This window comes from Cyprinodon tularosa, unplaced genomic scaffold, assembly GCF_016077235.1.
Source record: "Cyprinodon tularosa strain WSP-4 unplaced genomic scaffold, ASM1607723v1 ctg558, whole genome shotgun sequence".
Lineage (NCBI taxonomy): Eukaryota > Metazoa > Chordata > Actinopteri > Cyprinodontiformes > Cyprinodontidae > Cyprinodon > Cyprinodon tularosa.
In genome coordinates, this window is record NW_024039294.1 from 146,817 (window position 1) to 163,512 (window position 16,696).

The 16,696-nt window shown below is 37.6% G+C and overlaps 2 protein-coding genes across 5 annotated transcripts; one reads left to right on the forward strand and one right to left on the reverse strand.

Annotated features, from left to right (window-relative positions):
* Positions 1-1,036: 1,036 nt before the first annotated feature.
* LOC119796722 lies at positions 1,037-15,344 on the reverse strand. Its single transcript, XM_038305398.1, has 6 exons — positions 15,139-15,344; positions 14,323-14,934; positions 13,812-13,955; positions 12,839-13,147; positions 12,354-12,594; positions 1,037-2,516 (listed from the first exon to the last, which is right to left on the reverse strand). Exons 1-6 carry the CDS (start codon positions 15,217-15,219, stop codon positions 1,699-1,701), a joined length of 2,205 nt encoding a protein of 734 aa, XP_038161326.1. The 5' UTR covers positions 15,220-15,344; the 3' UTR covers positions 1,037-1,698.
* Positions 2,573-11,524, forward strand: LOC119796721. 4 transcript variants are annotated; one of them, XM_038305394.1, is made up of 6 exons: positions 2,573-2,837; positions 5,156-7,802; positions 8,471-9,563; positions 9,685-9,841; positions 10,321-10,413; positions 11,288-11,524. In XM_038305394.1, the coding sequence occupies exon 2, from the start codon at positions 5,306-5,308 to the stop codon at positions 7,799-7,801; it is 2,496 nt and encodes an 831-aa protein (XP_038161322.1). In that variant the 5' UTR covers positions 2,573-2,837; positions 5,156-5,305; the 3' UTR covers position 7,802; positions 8,471-9,563; positions 9,685-9,841; positions 10,321-10,413; positions 11,288-11,524. The 4 variants fall into 3 exon arrangements, 3 of the variants coding, with proteins under 3 accessions (XP_038161322.1, XP_038161323.1, XP_038161325.1); XM_038305397.1 differs by having other exon boundaries at positions 5,156-5,245; XR_005282511.1 differs by lacking the exons at positions 5,156-7,802; positions 8,471-9,563; positions 9,685-9,841; positions 10,321-10,413 and having other exon boundaries at positions 2,592-2,837.
* Positions 15,345-16,696: the final 1,352 nt, after the last annotated feature.

The following is a 16,696-nucleotide window of genomic DNA, read 5'->3' on the forward strand; positions in this document are numbered from 1 at the left end:
CCAATCACACAAGAAAATACAGTGGGCTAATCAGAAACTTGTGGGCGGTTTAAACTCAAGGAAGCAGGCTTCAAGTTGAGGTGTGTTTTTCTGCTTAGTGCTGGTGCTCGACGAGTGTTGGTGTACCGGAGCATAACATTGTTTTTGGACACTAAGAAGTGCAGGGGACATGTCCCCCCCAACCCCCACCCCCAAAATTACGTCCATGTAAGCTACAGTACACAGACATTCGTTGAGCTCTAGGATCAAGCGGAAAACTGCAGCTCAAGCTGAAATCCACTTCCCTGAGTTTAGACCACCAACAAGTTCTTGACTGATTGCTCATGCCTATTCCTAATATTGCAGCAACTTTTTTAGGCAACTTCCTTAATATACGTATTATTTTTATGGTTGCTTGGCATTATGCAATAGTGCATATTATTTCTATTGGTTTGAAAATGAGACTGTTGATGTCCATGTACTGGGAAATTAGGGAATTATGTTATTCTTATCGTTTCTAAGTTATGACCATCCCTGTTTAATCTCTCTTACTAAAATAAAAAGTATAAGGACACATTTTGTAATGTCATAACTAACTTGACTCTGTGTTCATTGTTTTATCAGGATGAGTTGGATGAGATGACCTCCGTGTGGGATTCACATATTATTCGACCATCAAAAAATGACAGAGTACCAAGTGGCCGACCTAAAGTTATGTACAGGTTTCCAGACCTCTACTCATCCAGAGATTACATTTCCCCAGTAAACAGTGATGATGTTCAACTCTGCATTACAAGCTGTACATTTCGACAAGCAACACCATGTGACACAGACATCAACAATCTCTGCAACTTTCTGATGGTGGAGTCACGTTTGCAGCTCCCATCTGATGGTTTCCAAGCAATAGATCTGTACTTGCATTTGAGAACTAGTATTAGAACTAGTCTATAAGTTGTAGTGACTTATAGATGTTTGTACTGTTTGTTCAGTATCTTTGTAAATAATTTGTATCTTTGAAGATTGTATTTCTTTTTTTTTTTTTTTTTGAAATGACTGCTATGACCTTGCTTATTTAATAAGGCAAATATAGTTCCTTTTTTCTGAGTTTATTCATAAACCTGACCCTTATTCAAAAAGAAACTCAGTGGCAAGTTGAACATTTGTGCGTTTATTTGTTCACATAACAGTCAAAATGTTACTTTGGATATGAAAATCTTCTGAACAAAACTGAAAGTTATCATCACCTATAAAACAAAAAATTGACATTGTTTTTGTCAATATCTTGCCCTTCATCGGGTTCTGTGGTACAAAAAAAATACAGGGATGAAATCAGTTTTACAATTTGCTTAATTCTTAAACTGGGAAAGTACATTTCTCCTTTTGAAAATGGTAAAACAGGGATTTCTGAAAAGAAGTTAACTTTACAATTGCAGTTTTTAATACAGAAACAGAACATCGAACTACTGTGATTAACTAAATCATTGTTTTGAATCAAGCTTTTGGTTTGTAGAGCTGTCAAAAATAAACGTAAACAGACTCTGAACTTTTTGTTACTTCTAATTTATTTTAAGGTGGTGTAATGTAATACTCCTACAGCTTTGCATTGTGTGTTTTACAGGCAATTCTAACAAACATTTTTTTTTTCAGTTTTGCCTGGATTCTCCACTCACATTTTTTCAGACTCAAATTGAAATGACAATAACACTGAAGGGCATAATGCTACAGAATGTCCATCGTAAAACAGTCCCCTGCCAAGATGTTGTCTAGCTCTGTTCTGAACTCGGGATATGACACATAGGTGCATGGCAGCTCAAGGACAGCTCCACATGTGTGTGCCACTACTCTTCGATTTAGGCCAGATAACCTATTGAATGTAATTTCAATGGTGTCTTTGCATAGCACTGTGGACCCTGTGCAGAAGCGCAAGAACTTTTCTAGCTTTTTTTGGTCAATGCTTCGAACATACCTCAAAAGATGGTTTAGAGCTGTCTGCTCCTGTGAATTTAGGCTTTCACTTGATGGTTTTATCATTTGGGCTACTTTTTTGTTTGTTGCTCTCTTTGAATCATAAAGTTTGATAACATTTTCTTTGCTGGCTAGTGATGGCACTGCATTGTAAAAACAGGAGTGGAAACTATCTATTACAAATTTTGGTTCTTGAAGAACTTTATGTGCAATTGTGGAAAGGGAAGCCTGGACATTTTCTTTAGTAGGCACATTGTGTGAGCCCATCCTTGAAAATAGGTCAAGCAAGTCCTCCTCAACATCTTCATCCACGTTTCCTTGTAGAGCTTTGTCTACTGCCAGCCGTTCATGTGCTGAAATGAACCTATGGAAGGACATCATCAGCAGTTCTTCATCCACTGAACTAACCCCCTGAAAGCAGGCAAGGATAAAAGCTGGAGACAATTGGATCGGTATCATGTTATGGTCCAAGTATCCTTTTAACCAAATTCTTCCAACCGCTTCCCAGTGCTTTTCAGTGAAGTCTGGTCGAAGCCTGGGTACTCGTTCATCCTCTCCCTCACACAGCTCTACACTGGAAAAAGTGTAGCACAGAGTTGTTCATTCAAGCTAATAACTTCCATTGAATACAATGTAAAATAATTGACTTGGTTGTGAAAGTCTATTTTTTTGCATTCTGAGGTGTCAATTTTGATTCAGACTGAATTAATAACAATTCTGAAGGGAAGAAAGCAAATATTTTGGTTCCTCTCAAAACGTTATTGAGTCACGTGACTCAATCTGAGTCACGTGAGAAGAAGTTGGGGAGAAGTGCTTGGAGAGCTTCGTCCATTTTGGCATGGGGAAGAAGGAATGATTAACGTCCTAGCACGTCATCAAAGAATAAACCTGCGGTAAGTACTAAACTAAGCTGATGTAAACGTGTCTTAACAAGCCTACAATTTTATTAATGCGGTTAGCTTGGCTACACGGTGAACTTTACTAGCTTAACCCATGTAAAGCCATGTTAGCAATAAGTTAGTCCAGTGCAGGGGTCGGCAACCCGCGGCTCTGGAGCCGCGTGCGGCTCTTTCATTCTTATACTGCGGCTCTGAGTGGCTTGGGAAAATAAATTACTAAAAAAAAACTAAGTATTTAATTTAAGTCAGTGTTTCCTGCAGCACTATCTTGGCGAGGCGGTAGCGTGAGTTTGGCGAGGCCTCGCCAAACTCACGCTACCGCCTCGCCAACTTTCCAAAAGAAAAAAAAAAAAAAAAAAAAAAAAAAAACCCAAACCCCCGAAGTTTTAATTCATTGCCAGGCCCAGACATTAAAACAGAATCGGTCTCCGCCAGTCACGTGACATGTGTTGCTAAGATGCCATTTTAGGTGGAAAAGGCGTAGTGTACCGCGCCCGAGTTAAACAGATGAGTAATTTTCTTCTTCTTCTTCTTCTTATGGGGTTTTATGGCGGTTGGCAGACTATGAGTAATTTTCTTTGATCATCCGAGGAGACGTGTGGGGTGGTGGTGGGGGGGTGACGTGACGTCTTCGTCGTCATCATCATCGGTGAACTATATCTGAAAAGGTAAGTAGTTAATTAAAACTGATAATAGAAAATTAATATCTGCCTCGTGTGCTCTGACAAATTAAGATAGGATTTAGTTTTATGTGTTTAATTTGACCCCCCCACCCCGCTCGACAGTTATCCACTCAAAACTGGTTCCGGCCGACACCTCACCGCCTCGCCTAAGCTAATTCCTGCGGGAAACACTAAGTTCATTTTATTTTTGTTAGTTCTTTAATATTTTAGTCATAAATTGGAAGATTATTGTGATCTTGACATATTAGAATTAATATGTTATTGTTTTTTCGTTGCTCAAAATACACATCATACTCGCATTTGAAAGAGACATTCAGACATTGTGTTATTTTTTCAAGAATTCAAAATGTGTTCATTAGATAAAATTTTATTTTCTCTGTAGCACTTTGATTTCTACGGAAGAGGATTAGGGCCACTGAAAAAAAAAAAAAGTTAACTGATTTTTTTTAATTTTATTTCAGTATAGTATGGGAAAAAAGTCAGAATTCTGACTTTAATCTCAGAATTCTGACTTTTTTCTCAGAATTCTGACTTTTTTCTCAGAATTCTGACTTTTTTCTCAGAATTCTGACTTTAATCTCAGAATTCTGACTTTAATCTCAGAATTCTGACTTTTTTCCCATACTATACTGAAATAAAAAAAAAAAAAATCAGTTAACTTTTTTTTTTTTTTCAGTGGCCCTAATCCTCTTCCGTAGATTTCATAAGCAACCCACTTTTGTTGTTTATACAAAGTATAAAGGTAAGAAAAAACAATATAAACATTATCTTCATTTAAGATAAGATGATAGCCCATCTTCAAAAGGGTAGTCAAAGCACAAATAAGAGTACTGTACGGCTGGGGTGAACCACGAAGCATGAAAGGGAAGTTGTTGTTTTCTTTAAATATTTTTTCTTTCTATTTAATAAATGCATTCATAAATAAATTCATTTTAGATGTCAAAAAGTATTTGCGGCTCCCAGTGTTTTCTTTTCCGTTTAAACCGCATCAAATGGCTCTTTCTGTGTTAAAGGTTGCTGACCCCTGGTCTAGTGTGTTTATACCACTATGATTGTAAAGTCCCAGTTTGTTAATGGTAGCGAGGCCTGTTGAAAATTAATGGTGTTTTGTGCATGCATCACACTTGTATGGTATGGTCGGTGATGTTTCCCAGTGTTCGCCATGCTGGTTTGTCCAACTGTTAAAACGGTTTCACAGGATATGCTCTCGGTAAGCGAATCTCCTTGTTAAGCCTTAAACTTTTTGTTCGGCTCTACAACTGGTTTTCATGCATTTTGTTCGCGACACTGCCCCATTTACTATAGTTTAAGAACTTCATTTTCAGAATGCATTGTGTTTTCAGAGATATGTACAGTACAAGTACAGTGTTGCATTTGCCTGCAGTCATTTTTACATTAGGGTGGCTCGGATTGTAAGAGCGCAGTAGTAGCTATAATGATGTTGAATGAATGAATTTCTGTGTATATCTTAGTTCATACAAAACATGCAGCTCAATGTTCTTTACTACCGCTACACTCAACATTGTATTTAGATATATAGATTACCAGACTGTCATTAAAACAAAACAAACTAAGATTTCTGTTCATTGCATTTTCTAAATATTTACTGCTCTGCTTTCCTTTTTTTAGGTTGGATGTGGAAATGCAAAGAATGCAGCAAGCATTTTTCAAGAAGATCTGAGATACTGAAACACTTGAGAATTGACCATCGGTTTCACGGTAGGCGGCGTCCCTATCCATGCATCCACGCACAATGTCCCTGTTCGTCCAAGACATGGAATGGTCTTCAGAAACATCTCTCTAGAAATCATCCTTCTCTGGAGTCCCAACAAAGACACTCTTCTTTCAAGTGTTACATTTGTGGAAACAATCAGCTTTCTACTGAGCACGTTTTTTTTCCAACATATCTATGAACATCTGAGAAAATATGAAGTAGTCCCATGTATGTTTGATGGTTGCTCATACAAAACCAACATATACAGCAGTTTCCGGAGCCATAAATGGAGAAAACATCAGTCATGCACCATTAATGACTTTAAAAGAGGAATAGTTGTCACGTCACTCATTTCCAATCCATCTGACTATGACTTGAATGAAGAAATAGAGCTAACCACTGAAGAGTCAAGAGATTTGGAAAAGGAAGTTGAACTGAAATTAGCTTCACTTTTACTTAAATTAGAACATACATATTTAGTCTCGGCTACAGCTGTAAATGAATTGCTTGAGGAGCTAGAACATCTCATTGGAGATGTCTCTGTGCCGGGTAGTATAGCAGCAATTAACCAGCATTTGGAAGATAATAATTGTCATGTGGAAGCATCTGTTGTTCAACAATTGGCCACTTTTCTTTGTTCTTCACACCCAATTCATAAAGCAATAGGGAAACAAGGGCCATTGTCTACTAGTTGGAAACGGAAGTCATATTATAAAAGAGAATTCTGCGTAGTGTCTCCCTTGGAATACATTCTTGATAAAAGAAACCAAAAATCATTGCAGTTTGTATCTGTGCTGAAAACATTGCAGCAAATTCTAAATTCTGATGTAATTCTGGCAAAAACTGTGCATTTGAGAGAGAGATATCAGTCACCAGAGAGCGATCAAACAGTATATAGTTGTCCTTTTGATGGTGATTTTTTCAGAAACAACACACTTCTGTCTGCAGACTGTGCCATTTCACTAAATCTTTATGTTGACGAGTTTGAAATCTGCAACCCAATTGGGACATCACGGAGAAAACATAAAATCTGTGCCTTCTATTGGACTTTAGGCAATCTGATCCCTGGTTGTCAGTCTTCACTGTCATCAATTTACTTGGCTCTTCTAGTCAAAAGTGATGATTTGAAAGTGTATGGCTATGAGACTGTACTTGAGCCACTCATAAGTGATTTAATTTCATTAGAAGAGCACGGTGTCTTTTTGCAGAAGTTAGGGAAATGTGTTAGGGGAACGATCCAGTGTGTGATAGCCGATAACCTTGGAGCACATGGTATCGCTGGGTTTGTTGAAAGCTTTTCAAGTGGTCACCTGTGTCGATTTTGTACAGCATCTAGATCAGAAATTCAAACTAAAACTGTAGATAGTGGAGCGTTTACATTAAGAACAGAACAGATTCACTCAGAACACCTTAAAATCCTTGAACAAGATTCTCTAAGTAATTTCTGTGGTGTCAAGAAGAGATGTGTCCTCTCTGAGAAACTCAGTCATTTCAAAGTTACCACGGGTTTCCCCCCAGATTTGGTCCATGATTTATTTGAAGGAATCGTACCGGCAGAGATTGCGCTTTGTCTTTCTGTTTTCACATCCAAGAAGTACTTTACTCTTGCATATTTAAATGAGTCTATACTAGCTTTCCCCTTTAAGTGGACAGACAAAGTTAATTGTCCCCATCCAGTGCCATTGAACTTTGCATCTCGAAAGACAATAGGAGGCAATTCTCACGAAAACTGGAGTCTCTTAAGGTTTTTCCCATTCCTTGTCGGTCAAAAGGTACCTGTGAATGAACCAGCATGGAAAATATTGGGTGACTTAAAAGATCTAGTTGAGCTTATTGTCTCACCTGTCCATACAGAGGAATCAATCGCATATTTGAATTTCAAGATATCAGAGCACAGAGTTCGACTTCAAGAGGTTTTCCCAGACTACCGTCTACTGCCTAAGCATCATCTTTTGGAACATTATCCTCAGCTAATTCGTAAATTTGGACCATTAGTCTGTCTTTGGACTTTGAGATATGAAGCCAAGCACAGTTTTTTTAAAAGAGTTGTTCGTTACTCAAGATCTTTCAAGAATGTTTTGCTGTCTTTGGCGGAGCGACACCAATTTCATATGGCACAGCAGATATTTATGTACCCTCAAAAACCTCTTCTGGAAGTGTCAACTGTCTCAACTCTTTCTGTTGATGTGTTAAAAGAGCATATTGCACAAGCTATACGGCTCAAGCACCCAACAATGGATAATGTGTGCCTGGCTAAAAGTGTCACTTTCAGTGGATTCAACTACAGAAATGGAATGATACTTGCACATGGGTCTTTGGAAGGGATTCCAGAATTTACTGAGATCATCCACATGTTTATTCTGAAGGAGAGACTTTTTTTCATTGTTAAGAAACTGAGAGTGTGGCACTGGGAACACTTCAGGGCCTTCGAAGTTGAAGTGAGCCCTACCAATGACATAATACTTGTGGAATCGGATCAACTGACTGATCCATATCCCCTGGTAGCTTACACTGTGGGAGGAGTGCGTTTCATTACCCTGAAAAGATATATTCAAATTTAAGGTATGCATAATATTTTTCTCTTTTTTAACATTTAAGATCTGCATATTCATGAAATCATTCTATTTTAATGTAATTCATTCTACTTATCACTTTTCAAAATCTGCACTAAACTGACACTGTACTAACTTAAAGGTAGAGTATGCATGGTGGGCAGAATGGGTATTGCAACTATGCAGCCCATTGCAACTGTGCTGAATATTTCTAATGGGATATTTTCCAGAATATTTACTTAGTATTAACCTTGTATTTACTAGGTGACAAAAATGCCTACTTGAAATTTGAAATGAATACTTAGAATGGCATGGTGGTGGTAATTATTTGTGAAAAAGGTAACATTTGTGAATGGGCAGCATGTATTAAGGAAATTAACTTCTAAAAGAATTACATGACCTACCTCTAATGTGGCATGGATAAACCGTGTGACTAGACTGACCTTGAGGGGCTGACATACTGTGACAATGGACTAACAGACAGGGGCACTTGTACTGATATAAAAGGGGTGCATACGCATTGTTTTATATTAGACTAACTTAAAGGGGCACTGATGCACCTTACTTATTACAACTCAAAGCTTTCATCTCATCTGTATGTTGACACAAGGTGGTTGGGAATGTGAATTAATAATTTCTCTTTCCTTCTGTCTTTCGTTTTATTCTCCTGCCACCCAGGTTTTGACTCCAGCTTCCTGAACGTCACTGACTGTCAGGGCATCTACATCAACAACTTGAGATCCAACTTTGCAATATGGCCACTCCCGTCCGACTCCTCATCTTGTTGGGTGACGAAAGCGCTGAGAGGATGGAATTATCAAGGGTGCCGGACACAGTTGAAGAGCTCATTGAACAGGTCAAAAATGTATGCAAACTTTCTGGAGACATCAGGCTGCAGTACAAGGATGATGACTTTGGTGGAACATTTGTTAACTTGAGCGCAACGTCCATGATCAAAGACCTTACTACAATCAAGATCATACAAGCTGCTCCTGATATTGTTCTGAGTTTCATTGAAAGTGTCCCATCTGATCTGAGTGACTTAGACACAAGCCTTGCCTCACGAAACACTGATACAGATGACACCATCATACTCAGCCAGAGCTCTGACAGTGAGGGACTGAGAAAAGAGCCGTGGCCAAAGGAATTCATCATCCCGCCTTTCTCCCTCGAAACAGAAGGTCTACTTCAGAGAGGAAATGCAGAATATGCACAGAACCAAACCAGACTGACACCTTCATCAAAAATGCTGTCCGACATACTGGAAAGATTGGCAGAGAAGATTTTTTCCTACAAGGCTTACCCCACTGATGCAGACCTGAGTGATGTTGCAGAGGCTCTGACACGGAAACATCCCTGCTTGAGACAACCAGACTCCTTCAATGAGAGTTATGGATGGAAACTGAAGCTCAAGTGCAAGATGAGCAACTACCGCACTCAGCTGAGGTCACATGGACTTTCGTCTGAGCTCATGGTGAACACACTGAAATCCAAATCACGAGAAGATGCTACTCCCTTCCCAGCAAAGAATGTGAAAAAGGCGAGAAGAGGGGAGACCAATTACTATCCTCAACCCAGCGGAGACAGTCCAGAAAACCTTGAGAAAGAAAGAGCATCTCTTCTGACTGAAATAAAGATAAGAAACAATGAGAGAACCATACGGGAGAAGATGGCCAGGACTTTTCAGTTCAGGAGGCAAGAGATTGTGGATCAGAAGCCAACCATCGAGAACCTCATGGAAAGATGGCCAGCTTTATTTCAGATGGAAGAGGTACACTTTTTACAACTTTTTGTATACTTAAGCCCATACATGAGAAAATGTTTTTTTTTTTTCTTTATTTCACATTATTCTTAAATTTTAAGTCTATTTCACAATGTTTTCTTGTGTGCAGGTTGATGCAGAGTTTCTGCGGGTTACTGCAGTTCCCCTCCTGACCAGATTTATGGCGCACCTGGACAAGCACTCCCCGCAGCTGCTGAAGATCTTCAGAAAGAAAGGAGGGATCACTAAAGCAAAAAACTGCCACGATCCTTGAGTTTCTTGACCAGGTATGATGTGCAGTATATAATTGGCCACTAACGACAGCCCTCAATCCTTCTACATGAAGAGGGTGTGCAGATGATGTGCAATTGATGTACATGGCATTGTTATTGTGTGCCAAGTTTTGCACCATATTCACTATCAACCATTTAAAAACAGAAAAACATGTGCCACCTGTGAGTACATTAATGTTTAGTAGCACATAGAAAATAATTTGTGCACCTGTCACGGCACCAAATATACTTTGACACTATAGGAACCCAAACAGGAGCCATCCACTCTGTCTTCATATTTAAAGAGGGACTACCAGTGGCCTCTGGCAGATGTACTAGAATGGCTTTACATTTTCACTGCTTTCAATTAGTCGGCCATGGATTCAATATTGACCAGGCACACACTGTAAAAGCACTGTTTATGGTAGAGCTGGGAATTAAGTTGCTAGACTAATCTACACATCGCATAATAACCATTTTCATTGTCCCTAAAGGGTGCTGATGCAGATTGCAGAAGGGAGTGTATCCTCAAAGCTCTCATCATCTACCTGGGAGAACATGTTGAGGACCTTATAAAGGAATACATGGTATGTCAAGATATTTTCTATCACAATGATGATTCAACTTTATTCCTCACGGGAGACCACCTATGCCATTAAATAGGGATGCACGATATAATCGGCCCCCTATCGGTATCGGCCTGTATTGGCCTTAAAACTGAATATCGGACATCGGCCACCCCACGGATATTTAACCCGATATTTGATCAGCTTCTGAGATTATAAAGTCTAAAAAAAATAAAAATAAAATACTTCTTCTTCTTCTTCCTCAAAAACTTCTTTTTTACAGACTTAAAAACTTCTAAAGACGAGGAAAAAATATTGATCCATTAAAATATCCCAATATCTTCATATGCTGATATATTGCCATTTAAAAACACCATATCAATCTCTTTTACTAATGAAATATTGCTATATGTCATCGTTATGCTACGAAATCCCCCGAAAATTCACCAAATGTTGCCATATTTTTATATGTTGATATATTGATGCGGTATCGATCTATTTTACTAACAAAATCTCACAAGAATTTGCAAAATATCACGAGAGTTTGTAACAGAACGATGAAGTTTCATGAGATTTTGAAAGTAAAATAGATCGATACCGCGTTTTTAAAAATCAATTTGATATCAGCATATGAAAATATATTTGAGTATATTATTTTTCAAAGTGTCAGAAATGGATAACAAAACTGCTATTTTCAATGACTACTTATTTTTGTCCAGCTTTAACATCGGTATCGATATCGGTTATCGGCAACATGACTTTTAAAATATCGGCATATCGGATATCGGCCAAAATCCAAATATCGTGCATCCCTACCATTAAACAGTATATAGTGATTAATGGGGTGTGCCAGACTGCAGTTGTTCAATTGCATATTTCGTATATTTTGCCTCAGGTCTCCCAGAAAGATCAAGCCGAGCAGGAGCTGGAGAGGACCATCATGGCAGTCTTCGTCTTCAGAGAGAATTCAAGCCTTCTACAGCAGCCTGAAGACGTTGGGATTGTCATTGATGGTGTGGAAGTCCTCAATGAGCTGCCTTCTGTTGCAGCCGGAGTGGCAATGCTCTTTGGACTTTGCTATGCTCTTAACATGAAGTATCCACAGGGTTTCAGGTTCACCTTTGAGGCCCTTCAGAAGATCCTGATGGAGCTTGGTTCCAACAAGATGACTTCCAAGATTCGCAAACTCAGTGGTGAACTCAAAACTGCACAGTAGTGTATATTTGTGTGTGCTTAATGTGTGCATGTAGTTGCCACTGGCATCTATTTAAGAGGTAGACCACCTCACAGCACTTTGTTAGACAGGCTCACGGGGTCACTTTCATGGAGTGCTTTTGTTGGAATTTTAGTTCTTTCATGATGTTTAGAGATTTAACATTCCTTCAAGTTCAGATGTGTTTGAACAGTTCAACAGTGGATGCTTTCTGTCCATTTAATTTTGCTTGATAAGCCATATTGTCTTTATTTCATTGCTGTAGAGCAACAATGACATGTTTATATTTTTGTCTGAACATGCAACTTTTTTTGGGTCCTTTTTTACTTGAGGAATAAATGGCTTAGAAAAAAACTAATGCTGTAGTGTGTTAAGTGTGATGTGAGTGATGCAAATTGTTTATGAAACCAAGTTTATGAAATATGAAAGAAAAAAAAAAGACTTTCATGGTGCCAATGAATTAACTGGTGTTAATGCCTGAATATTAGTTTGGTGCAAGGTATACATATTTGATGGGTTCAATTTTAATATATTAATTTGGTTCCAAAACTAAAATGTAAATAATTTAACTTGGATAAAGGTGAAGAATTAATATTGGGTCAAGTAAAGTAATATGGTTGGAGTCAATATTAAATAGTCATGTTGTACCAAACCACTTTATTTAGATTCTGTGAAGTCAAATATATTAGATGCAACAAATGGACATCAATTTTTTTAATTTAAGCTGGGCCACACTTTTTCCAGTGTAAGAAACGTTCCCAGAAAGCTGAGTACACCTCTCTTGACACACCGTCACTGTCAAAAGCTTTTTCATTTTTGAGTTCCACTTTTAGCTGAACATTCATAACTCCTGGTTCCATAAAAATGTTTATGAGATCACTAACAACGTTAATTCGTCTAATCTGAACACAGTGAATTTCTTTGTCATATTGGCCTGGTTGTGCAAAGCTACTGTGCAATGATGCAGCTCCATCATTCTGTCTTGAGTGCTGCGAGATAAAAAAGAAAAAAAAAACAGAATTCAACTTTAATAAAAAATAATTTCTGAATCAGTTCTTTTCTTAATAATTTTTTTAATGATTGAACATACATAAAATTGAGAAACTGAATTCTTTTCTTGTATTAATATTGTTTAGTTTTAAATGGCTACTGATTTCATCTATATGACACAAAATATACTAGAGAGAGACAGACAGAGACAAAACTTAGTTTTGAAAGTTTTTTTATATTTACCTGAGAGGAGTTAATGTCATCTTGGTTCCAAGGAAGGGTGGAGTCTAGGCTCTCTTCATCATGACTGGAAACTGGGCCAAATTGAATTTCAAGATCTTCAGCAGATACATTAATAGCCATGACTGGGGGAAACTGAAGAGCTTCATCTGCATCTTCAGTGTGGGATAGAATTAAACAATCATCCTCAGCTTCTGGATTGTCTGGAGCTTCTTGAGGATGGGTTCCAGCAGCTTCAAATGAAGAATCCAGGATTTCTTCATAGATTATTTCAAGAGAAGGTGACTGGGATTGCTTGCTTGAATTGTCTGTCTGTCAATACACACAGTAAAATCAATCAGTTTATAGTGAACTGTTTCATTTTATTTCTGAAATGTTAAACGAAAAATCATAAGTCATAAAATGGTATTACCTCTGCTATCAACATTTTATTTCCTAGATTCAAAAGGTTTTACTTAGGTTGTAATACCACATTATGTGATCTAGTGCATTATATATTAATGCAATATTGGCTTCTAAATGTAAGAAAACATAATCTAATATTGTATTTCACCATGGAAACATACTAAAAATTTAAATGAATGAATACAAATTAACATTATTACATTGGCTAAGAATTTCTGAATTAGTCCCTCTTTCTTAAATTCTTAAATAGTGGTAATGTAGTATCACTTTATGATACACACACACAACTCGTTCTGCCATCTTAGTGAGGACCATGTGTTGACTCCAATTGACTTCCATTCATTTTCAGTCATTTTCAACCCTTTCTATACCCTAACCGTTAACCTAACCATTGGCAAAATAGCATGTGAGTACCAGTAATGTGATTTTGGGTATGACTATAAAATAAGATGTTTCATTCATACATTGCCAGATTTTTTTTGTTTTTGTTTGTTTTTTTTGTTTTTTTTTAATAAAGTAGAACATGCATCACCTCACACTGTATGATTTTAATAAATCCATTAGGGCTTACTTCTCCATGTTCTTCACGTGCTGAAAAAGTGGGTATCACATCGGACTCTGCAGATATCCCTGGTTGATTCTTTTGGTCATTGGTTGTCCTGTCATGGTATCTTCGTCTTCGTTTCCTTGCAGACTGCCTCTGGATTGTCCTGTCCTATATTAAATGAAGAAGTTGTGATGTATATTTTTTCATGAAAAACTGTTTCATTATTCAGCAGGCTTATACACACTTTACACTATTGTTCATACATACTGAATATTTATTGACATTTTTTTTTTTTTATTTAGCTGCGACGTGAATAGAGAGTGTTTCTCAAGCAACAGCACTGAATCTGGGTTTAAAAAATCCAGAGTTCTTCCACTACAGAGTTTTAAAGACGTTTCAAGTTTACTTCACTAATGCAAAAATTGCATTTTCATTGCTTTGTGATTCAGTTATATGTCTAATGGCTGAATACAATAAATCATCCAACTGCATTATTTTTATTTGGAATTACATTACAACATGAACCACTAATTACCTTTCTCTGCGTGTCCTCTGCGTCCTCAAAATCCGAAGATATATCTGACAACTGCTCATCAGTAGATATTTTTTCTTTTTCTCGAGAGCAGGTGTAAATTCGCAGCATTTTTACCTTGGTCTGCTCATACAGTTGGTTAACTGTGCTTTCAAGTGGAACGTTCTCATGACTAAAATCACGTATGTCAAAGACGAAATCCTCCGCTGACCCTTTGGGAGATTTTCCATTTGGAAAGAACAGGCTTTTTCCCATTTCCAACAGTTCCCCCATTGTGACAGTTTTCTGGACACTCAAGTGTCTTGTTCCTCCTCCATGTCTTGTTCGAACCTGGTGAAAATCTCCGTTGTTAAAATGTAGCCATCCAATTTCGACCCGTCTATTATCTTTTGCGGCGTGTTGATTGCCAAAAGGCCGCGGTCTACTGCTTCCAGCAGATCTCTGTTCGGTCAGTTTTTGACGTACTCGCTGCATGAGGGCGGACTTCACTCCTGGAGTTTGGAAACTCTCACTTCTTTGCTGACAAAATGCTCTTACTGCGAGTCGGTCTCCATATTTCACAATATATTGTCCCAGCTCCTCATCGGTCATCACATTTATGACGTTAATATCAATCTAAAAATGAGATCACACAGACAAACTATTAATTATTGAAAAAAAAACAACTCTAAAATAGTATTGAAATAGTATCTGATTGAAGAGGAAGGCTGTAATGGCAATTGCCGCGCTATTGTTAATTTGCTTATTAAAAGGATATTACAACACTGTAATTAAATATTATGCTAATGTTTTACAACCCTAGTATATTGATTAACAAACCTTATCTTCCTTCAGTTTTTCGGCGACATTGTCGGGAATATTTCGGGTTTTCAAAAAGTTTATTAAATCTTCGCCAGCCATCTCTTTAACATCAACACAAAAATAGAGACAATATCAGGTGCGCACGAGAAAGTATCAGGTGCGCAAGAGAAACTGGTGCGCACGAGAAAGTAGGCTATCTGGTGCGCACGAGAAACTAAAACTGGTGCGCACGTGAAACTAAGTGGTGCGCACGAGAAAGTATAATTATTTTTTTATTTCTCTCAGTGTCCCTTTAGGGGCTCCGTACATTATCAACTAAAAACAAAATAAAAGAAGTTTAAAAACCTAATTGCAAACTCTAAAATAAACCAACAAGGGAAGGATTTTTAATGCAATTTAAAGTTTAAAAAAAAATCGAATGACATATAAGTTGTTGAATGATTATTTAGAAAACATTTTTATTTAACTTCCACTAATGTATTAATATGAGCGGAGCTTCATTCCCAAGGACCTCATGGAAATCTGGTCTGTTTTTAGTGATTTATTTGGAAAATAAAGATTTTTGAATTCATGTTCTTGTTTATTGTGATCAGCAGAGATTGACTTTTAAATGTTTTTGACATCTATTAATTTTCATCCTCCCCTCTGTGCAAACCTATACATTTTTTCTGGAACGGCCACTGATGAACAACGACCCCCAACCTGTTTAGTATGGTTTGTTACAGAGTGCAATTAGAGTTTGATTTTGGCTCCATTAATTTGAGTTGTTTTATGCTTTCCTGTCCTTTTTATAGAGCTAACTGGCCGCCTCTAACAACATCTTTCCTGGAACTGCCACTGATGAAAAACAACCACAAACTTTATAGACCTAATTTGTTCAGACGCTGCAAGATGACCAGAACAATTGTTCTGTTTACATGAGAAACAATAATAACCACAAATATGCTAAAGAGCTGCACTATAGTAATATTAAAACTCTTGCTCAAGTTTACTTCAGTTTGTTTATTTATAAAGAACCAATTTACAACCACTTATTCAAGAAAAATTAACAAAATCAAACCTTTATTATAATAATAATAAATAACAGATGAAGATAGAATGACAGGAATCCTTAAACAGAACCAGACCCAGTAGGCAGGATTTGATATAATTCAATTTTAAAAATAAAAACAAGTCACAGCTAATATGATATCAAGGCAATTTACATGAGAGCTTTAAAACAGAAACATGTAACAGAATTCAACACAAACACAGAATGAAATTCAACAATAAGCATCAAGTTAGATCCTATTTACAGCATAATGAAGACAAATTCAGTGTATTATGGCGAAACATATTCAATCCAGGGAAGCTCAGCCAATCTTCCATCAGTCCCTCCTCCTGAGCAATGAAGTGGTGACAGTAGAGAGGAAAACTAGCTTTAAGCAGGAAGGATCCTCCAACAGAACCCGGCTCCATGTCAGCGCCCATCTACTGCAGCCGAGCGAGTCTTTAACAGGACAGCAGACGTCCAACAGACACAGAGGAGCCGGTCCAAGGAGCAGCTGACCATCTCTGGAAAAGAAGAACAGGAGTT